Here is a 9,144-nt window from a genome sequence, read left to right as displayed (position 1 = left end):
TTATGAAGATACTGCGGCCCGCATAATTGATGTAGTTATAGTGTCGTAGCATATTATAGTGCTGTAAAAAGTAATATGTGAAGTATTAGTAGTAAGTTTGAAGTTGAAGAAACATTTCAAAAGTATCGTAATCCAAAATTTGTTATGTTGTTTGTTATATGTTCTATATCTCGTTTGAAGTATTTTCAAATTAGCAACTAAAGAATTAAGTCTCTTTTCAATTTAGACAAAAATCATCCGCTAAAAGTTTATCAATAATGAATTCGCTCTAACAGGGATAAGAAAACCTTGCACAAATCTGTGGTTGTTACGCCATTAGGGACTTTCCCTTGGTTGTGCCGTCGTACTGATTTCTGGCTTCTCCCAGCGCGACGAAAAATAATCTCTTTTCTTCTTGTCTCCCCCTTCTGGCCTAGAACGCCCGCTGCGGACGTCAAAATATGACAGCTCTCTCGGGTCACCACTTTCCGCGACAAGAGTTGCGTTCAAGAGGGTTGCGAAGAGCGATCATTAAAATAAAGCGGCACTCGCGACCGCTACGCTCTTAACTGCGTTTCCTCTTCATATATTCCTCCAGAAAAATTGTTGTTCTATTTGTTACATAATAAAACATATTAAATTTATTTTTTTATTTGAATAATATTCAATTTTTATATAAAATATATTTAATACAGAATTTCGTATAAAACGTTTTTTCACATAAACTAGAAAATTTAATAGTATAATTACTTATCGTAAAATTTTATTAGAAATTGTTAGATGTAACTAAAATAATCCAAACATAACAAAATTTTATGTTATACTGTATAGATAAAATTGAGTAAAAATTGAATATTATTTCTGTTATCGTTCAGAAGCAGTTCAATTGAACTTTATGTAGTATAAACAAAATAAAATGTCGTCTATAGATGATTAATGAGTTAATTCGGACAAACTATGTAGTAACACGACTCGCACATTTGTTGCTTAAATAAGCATCGCATTGAGAGCCACTGTGGTACGCGGCTAAGCTGACGGAAACGGTAAATGGTTCGCATCCAACCCCCTCGTCGAGACGCTAATTCATATTCATAGGTGTAGCGTTTAGTATTGTGCCGCCGCGATTCTCCGGAGAGTTCGCCCGGAGAAGAACGTCGAGAAGGAGAAACATCAAGTTATATTAACTTGTCGCATCGCCGACGCGCACGGACTCACTGATATCGCGAAATTTCGTCCAGGTTCCTAAGCTCCAATGAATAATAAGAAATATATTTTTATTTACAGATCTTGCGACTTATATGAATAATTAATTAATTATTGGAGCTTAATAAAGGATGGAAATGTACTCATAAAATGCTCAATTATAAAAATTTCATGTAGATAGAATTATTTATATACATGTATTTTATATAATAAATAAGTAAATTATATAGGTACTTTGTTAATAGAAATAGAACATATTTCATATTTTGCACTTTGTTGTCAAAAAGTGTAAATGTTAAAAACTGCAGAACCGTATTCAAATCCAATACGTAATAATAAATAATAAATAAATAATATAATTAGGATATAATAAAATTGATAAGTTTTTTATAAAACAAGTTTTCTCGTCAAATTTCAGAACTGATTTCAAAATAGATGATAGTTCTGCCATCTGTTGGCACAGCAGGAAATTAAATTTATTACTAGGATATACATATACACCTCACTCTACAATGTACATATAGTCGATTCATTGATTAAAAAGCATAGTGAATATAATATGATACAGTAGTACTATTCTTATATCCTAATATGTGACAAGAACACTGAATAGATGTAGGTTTTCTATGATGTTACAGTAAACCATAAAATCTTATATAAGAAGCATATTTTATTTAATACTTCAAAGTATTATCAAATATTCTGTAAGTTCACTTTTAAATATTTGAAAATAAATCTATATTAAAAAATTATTCACAAGATGCTATTATACATACTATATTCATTTTTGTTTCAAATAACTCATAAGGGCTATATGCTGATGTATTGTACATTACATGTGAAACTACTCATAATTTATCATACATATAATAATAATACTTTTATAGTGCAGAATGTATAAATACAATTAGAAAACAGAAACGCAATTAAAATGCACTGTTAGTTTTTAGAATTAACATTAAATGTATAAATATCTGCTGCATTTTTAAATCATTATATCGCAAATATATTACCTAAGAATGTATATAGTTTGTTATAGCCCCCCTTCATTTTTTGTTGGTTTTACATTAGGTTTACGAATGTGATGGTAAGTTGGTAAAATTTTTAACAAAAATTCTATTTGACTTATTGGAGGCTGAAATAAATAATAAAATTATAAAACAACAAAATATTACCTATAATGTAACCCCACATTCAATAGAAACTCACATATGGTTTATCGTGCATTTCTCTACGTTGGCATTCGTTACCATAAATTATTGTATTTTCTGGTATTGTGTCTGCTTCTGTGATTGTGCATGACGTTCCTATAATACAACCATTGGTCAGTTCAACCTCACGACCAACATGAGCTACAAATAAAGATAAAATTATAATAAGATGCATCAGAAATAAATAAGTTCTCAATTACAATATAGTAACCTTTGCTTTCTAAAATATTATGATCTCCAACTTTAAATGCTTCACAAGTACAATCAGTTTCAAATACATTATAATTGCCTATTATTTGTACCGGAATTGTTGTTGGTTCGGGAGTATCTGGTGGTAACCTATAATAACATAATTAAATGTTTTAGTCAAATAATAAGTAAGAAAGAGCAAAGAAATGTTTGAAATTAAAATTACCTATTTGTTATGATCGCCATTTCTTCTATAATGTTCCCTTCACCTATTATAATTGGGCCAGCTTCTGCAATGATACTTGCTCTTGGATGAATTATAGTTTTTGGTCCAATAGTGATATCCCCTTTTAAAATACTTTCCTCGCATACTAAAGCTCCTACTGCTATTTTTACGCTATAGAAAAATTATGTTTCTGTTTTATATTTTAGTAACTACACACATAACAGACTTAACCTCAAAAAGATAAAGATGAATATGTTAATTTCAATAGATACATTGAATCCTTTTCAAATTTTTTGTGATAAACGAATAATGAGAAGTTAGTAAAATAAAAGTATCTTAAACTAAATTTATAAATTCTCTCACTTTGTACGACGACTGCCAAATGTATTCATTTTAGCGTCTGTCACTCTATCACCATACTCTTAACACGCCCTCCTTGGTGATTTCGAAGAATTAGTCGCCGCGGATTTCTTGAAGCAGCTTCAACTCACAATAAATTCATATTAACATTAAGAAATATTTATGTGATGTACAAAATATTTAATTCACCTTTCTTCTTCCTTATGAAATATACAGAAAATTTATTAATAATATCGATGATTTTATTTTTATTAAATCTGGTATTAGAACATTGAAAATATTTTGTAGAATAATAGAACAGGTTCGAAAAGGATTCCACATAGTTGTAGAATAATTAAATTGTTATTTAAATTTTATAAATATATATAGTTACAAGTGTTATTTATGTAAAATAACACATTTTGAATCCTTTTCTAGGTTTTAATTTTTACATACATACTAATTAAAAATTCAGCTAAGAAATGAAACTAATAAATAGGTTGTAAAACCTACAAAAATTAAAATCTACAAAACTGAAGATGTAATAAAATATGAAAAATTATCATAGTACCTATATGATCCATATACATATTTTATTCCATCATCCTTTCATTTTATAATTTATGTTGTAAATGAAAAAAAAACAATAATGTGTACTGGAGTAATGGAGAGAAAGCAGAATCCGTAGGAAGATAGAGCGTAATTGGGAACAAGACTACCTTGAAAGAAACCGTGAGAGGAAGTGTTAAAAAGATTAAGAAAGTTAAGGAGGTGGGGATTAAGATGAAAAAGGTGAATTGATAGCGCGTGAGTCGCACCACCCTAAAGAACATAACTCTTTCACTCGTTTTTTCTTTTTTTTTTAATCGATATTTAATATAACTCTATATTATCCGTCAACTTTTATTTATATATATTATATATATATTTTTATATATTATATATTATAAAATTTAACTCCAAATTGCGATAATAACGTCTAATTGCAACGTGCGTGCGCGTGTACGTGTTGCGCCTTTGTGTGTGTGTGTTTTGCATTAATTTTTTTCTTTAATTCTTCTTTTCTCTCTCGCTCTCGTTCTCTCTCTCTCTCTCTCTCTCTCTCTCTCGCTTTCTCACTTTCTCTCCTCCATTCGTTTCGTTTTTGTGATCTTTTTGTTTTATTATTTTGTTTCTTAAATCGTACTTCGGTTATTTCCGATGTCTAAGTAATGTAACTGTTTTGTGTACATGTATTTACGCCTGTGTATGCATGTATGTAGGTTCGTATGTGTGTGTGTTTGTTTGTTTGTTTCATGTTATGCAGTACCTGTGTGTTTTGTACGCTGTGTATATATGGGTGGGTTTGGTGGTCGTGGGTGAACGATTACAGGTGGTAATGTATCTTGCACTCGCGCGTACGTGACTGTGTACGTGTTTTTCTTTATCTACAGTTAAACGAATTCTACGCACTTACTCGTTAATCGGCAGAATAATATGCATTTCTTAATTTCGCTACAAGTATATTTAAACCGTCCGAAAACGTGTCAGTCGGCGCACCGTGACGGATTCGCCATCGCTATCGTCGAGCCTTCTTCCTTTTCAATTTGTTTTGTATCTTGTTCTTCCTCTTTCTTTCATTCTTGCCTTTTTCTATTTTTCTCCTTAACACCCTATAACTTACTTCATTCTCTCGTCCTTCCTCTCCTTATCTTTTCTCACCTTTGTTTTTCTTCCCTCTTTCTTCACAATTCGCTATAACTCTCGCGTCTCCGACGTCTCAATAAGCGATGTCTCGTCTGAGAATACCACGTTTCCCTCTTGCACTTTCGTCGCTACGTTTCCTTTTACTTTATTATTTCGTTATTTCGTTACACCTCCTTTTTTGTCTGCACTCGACACGTCGCTCAACTCGGTCGAAGTATACGAAATGATGATTAAAAACCGAATAATCCCTTAAGCAGCGCGTCCTTTCGACAATATAATTAAATAGTGAACGCTGTGAACAATTGAAACGTTAATGTAACATGACGTGAGTTGTCCATTTTTTTTCTTTTCTTTCTTTTTTTTTTTATCTTCGCGAATACAAAAAATGCGCTCGATTATTTCGTTCGACGAACGATGATTCGGGCAGTCAGAGCCGCCACTTGAGGGATTAAGCGTCACGCTAAATTACAATAAATTGAAGGGGATTTTGTTACGAGACGCGGACGATACTTTACGGTGAAGAAAACTTATCTATAAACTCTGTTTAAATCTATCAACTACGGTCACGCTACGCGGTCTGCTAAGCTGCGCTAAAAATGTGGGACACTTTATAACTGTAAAGTATCGACGCTCCCGATGCACTACGAAACTCCAACTTAGCGGCTTAAAAACTTGGCTAATTCGACGTTCTCGAGAGCTGGCGTTTGGAATACGCGCAGAAGAAATAATATAGTTGAATAACGGACAGTCAGTCATCGTCATTTGTCTTTATCTGACATCACGACGAACGCGAAGTTTGAAAGATATTTATCAACGATGTTTAAAAAACAGTCAGATATGTAAATATTCATATTGCGAAGAATTTAGCGAGGAATTTATTCATCTTTCGATCGAATCAGACTTTAAAATTTTCAACTAACGAAATATCCTATTATTCATTATATATTATTCAGTGATTTCGAGTGTTTAATTCTAATACAAATTCGCGGCTTTTATTTAGAGATTAAGAAGATCAAGACTACAATTTATTCAACTATACAATATCCTCTGCTCAATCGACGACAGTCACAATCTGGCGGATTGGAGATGGATCGAATCACGAAGAACGTCGCAACCGCAACTAACTCACGGGGTACACGATCTTGGAGCATAGCTTTTTTTTTTATAACGGAGCTAGAATTTTTTCGAGCCATAAATAGAAAGTCGAAAATACAGGACCGACATCATTCTCGATTTGAAAAAATCATCGAGTCACCCGATTGTTGTCGCGTTTTCCTTAAAGCGTCTAACGATATTCGCCAACAATAACATCTCATCGACGACCCAACCGTTCCCTTTCTGCGATAGAAACGGCCGGCTCTATATTTAATAATACCTAACTAACGCGCTAATGTGTGTGTCTTTAACCGGAATCGTTGATCGCGTACAAAAAACGGATTTAACAGCGAAGTGAAACGTGCGGCCGCAACAAACGACGTCTCTCGAAAAAGAAAAAACCTATTGGTCGTTGATCGTCATCACATTGATACTGAATCCACGAAGTGTCTCTTCACGATCCATTTACAGTCCATGCGTCGAGCACCGAGCTAACGCGATTTCCGTAATATTTCTCGTTGAGAAGTCCGTGTTTCGCTGATAATTCATATTCGTTTGTGATAGCGGATTTTAAAAGATTTCTTTTGTTTCTTATTTTTAGTCAAAGCAACGAAAGGAATGGAGATTCATGTACGATCCTATTTTTATCACCGTTTCTATTATTTTCTTGCCTTTTCTCTTCTTTTTTTTTTTTTTTTTTTTTAGAAGATTTAGAAAAACGTTTATTTAACATAAAAATTGACCGAGGGGTTTTATTTGGTGTTTTTAAATGGTGAAGCAGATTTATTTGTTTACACCGTTGTTTCGTGTTACTCATGAAATTTGTAATTTCTATTTCTGGAAGTTCTATTAAACTTACATACGTGATTATTGTACTGAAGATATTATTACATTGTTAGCATTTAGTACCAAATACCTAAAGTAGTCTTTGTCTAACTAGAAATATTTTGAGAAAGAAAGTAGAGTACACGGCACAACAAGCGCAAACAATCTCGAATGGAATTACGCAAATGGCTTGTAATAACCGAGTACAACAAAATGTATTATATATACTAAATTTCGTATAATCAGTTGTATAACATTAGTATCCAATTATTAACGAAACTATAATGTGTAACTGATTTTTTTTCATTTCAAATTAAATAGTATAATATTCAAATTCATAGAAATTTAAAGTTCACTAAACAAATCATTTTTATCAAATTTTCTTCAAATATCGAATTTGTTCAGGAGGTTGTTTTAATATTTAAAATTATCGCTCTGAAAATGATCCTATGATTACAACACGATTCAAAGAATGCAAAAAGCAGTTGTTCGTTCGGACCTCACGGAAATCGAATTGGCGCGCGCTCGTTCGTGACACGATAGGTGACCAGCCAGTATCCTCTGGCCGACGAAAGCGAGGAATGCCGGTAACGGTGCGTAAAAACGCTTCGAGAGGCTTCACCGCGGCGATGGATTATTATTTAGTTAAGAAGTACGTGTTTACGTATAAAGAGATGCGTCATACAGTGCCGTACAGTACCAAAATGTTTATAATGCGCACATAATGTTACCTCGATTAATCTCTATCTACGCGCTCGCGCAGGCATCGTGTATGTAAAAGTGTTCCATTTTAGTCGTATTCTTTTTAGTCTCGCTGCAGGTGTGTGTATATCGTGTGTATGTATCCGTGTGCCTGTGTTTCTCGTACTTTTTTTTTCATTTTTATATCCACGTGTTGCGTCCGTGAGCCGGCCAGGCCGGTCCAGGGACAAAAGTTCCATTCTTTTCTTTATTTTATCTTTATATATATATATATGTATGTATATATCGTATATACATATATACATGTATACATATATATACATATATGTCTCTCTAGCACTCCTCTTTTTATATTTTCATTCTCGCGTTTCACCTCTTTTTTTTCTTTTTCTTAAATCTTCTCTTTAAGCACAGGGACCGTTGAATCTTGATCGTGCCGCCGGAATGTGCTCATTTTTCACCCTTTTTAATATGTATATATATTTATGGTATATATATGCGTGTGTGTTTATACATATATAGAGTCTAAAGTAGCTCAGAGGGAACTATGCGAACCACTAACGCAGGAGTTGAACAGCGTGGCCAGTTAGACATCGCGTCGACGTTTTCCCTTATTTCATTTTTCGTTCATACATTCCATTTCCTTCGTTCGTTTCATCTATTTTGTTTTATATAGCGTTGACATCTCCTCGTAACATCGATGCGATCTCCAGCTGAACACAACGCCGATACCCTTCGTCGACGCTATTTCGTTCGGGTAATTCTTTGCTTTTGCACCGTTTGCGTTTATTTAAATGTATTCAGTTTCTATGTCGCGAGCGACGACCCGACCAACATTCTTTAGTACACGCCAGTCCCCCGTAATATAGATATATGTATATATTGTTATATATGTCGTCCGTGGACCGTCCTGGCGGGGCCCTTAATTAACCACTTTTTTTACTTTATTTTAATTAATACAATATATATACTTCTTTATGTATGTATCATCATAACAACCGATATTTCTCAGTTCTCTCTCTCATTAATTCTATTATCACGCAGCTATCTTTCTCACACGCTTCTTTCTCTCGTCCTCTGTTACTGCAATTCTTAATTTTCTTTTTAAATTCCTTGTCGTCTCCGGCTCTCTTTCTCTTTCATTCGCTCCATTCGCACGTATTTTTCGTCTCGCTCTCTCCCACACGCACGTAATCGTAACACACTCTTCCTGTCACAAACTCGCACGCTTCGTACACTTTCTCTCGCTATATATAATATATTTTATATCTGTGTGTATATATATATATGTATGTATATATATATACTTCTATATATCTTTCATATATACTTTATGTTGCTTTTTATGTATACTTTATATATAACAATGTTATGTTTATTTAAGGCCCAATACGTTCATTACGAAGGAAATAATCTGCAACAGAAAGGAGACGAATATACTGTTAAACGCTTGTACCTTTTTGCTCCCTGTCGTAAGCACCGCGAGTATAGAACTATTCAGTCGATAAAGACGGGTCCAAGTGTTTCTTTTTTTTATTTCATGAATGCGTGTGTGTGTGTGTGTGTTTTCTTGTCCTTTCTCCCTTTTCGTGGCGCCAGCTTCCGATGCGGCGACTCCAACCTATCGAGGCTAAAAGAACGCAAGTAGATGCGTCCCGCCATGGTCAGACCGAGCGGGACGAACCTTAC

At 33.7% G+C, this 9,144-nt stretch overlaps 2 protein-coding genes across 6 annotated transcripts in view; both read right to left on the bottom strand.

Annotated features, from left to right (window-relative positions):
• Nucleotides 1-1,832: 1,832 nt before the first annotated feature.
• On the bottom strand, nucleotides 1,833-3,314 carry LOC126869358 (dynactin subunit 6). Its single transcript, XM_050625760.1, has 5 exons — nucleotides 3,172-3,314; nucleotides 2,809-2,979; nucleotides 2,605-2,732; nucleotides 2,392-2,534; nucleotides 1,833-2,317 (listed from the first exon to the last, which is right to left on the bottom strand). The coding sequence occupies exons 1-5, from the start codon at nucleotides 3,198-3,200 to the stop codon at nucleotides 2,216-2,218; spliced, it is 573 nt and encodes a 190-aa protein (XP_050481717.1). The 5' UTR covers nucleotides 3,201-3,314; the 3' UTR covers nucleotides 1,833-2,215.
• A 680-nt stretch (nucleotides 3,315-3,994) lies between these two features.
• Nucleotides 3,995-9,144, bottom strand: part of LOC126869348 (probable nuclear hormone receptor HR3) — a 117,943-nt gene continuing 112,793 nt past the window's right edge. For all 5 annotated transcript variants that reach the window (XM_050625742.1, XM_050625744.1, XM_050625743.1 and 2 more), the window contains one exon: nucleotides 3,995-8,869. The gene's annotated coding sequence lies outside the window, so the exon portion shown is untranslated. The remainder of the gene's footprint in view (nucleotides 8,870-9,144) is intronic.

This window comes from Bombus huntii, chromosome 9, assembly GCF_024542735.1.
Source record: "Bombus huntii isolate Logan2020A chromosome 9, iyBomHunt1.1, whole genome shotgun sequence".
Taxonomy (NCBI): domain Eukaryota; kingdom Metazoa; phylum Arthropoda; class Insecta; order Hymenoptera; family Apidae; genus Bombus; species Bombus huntii.
Note: the sequence above shows the minus strand (reverse complement) of the source record. Positions and strands in the feature narration are given on the sequence as shown.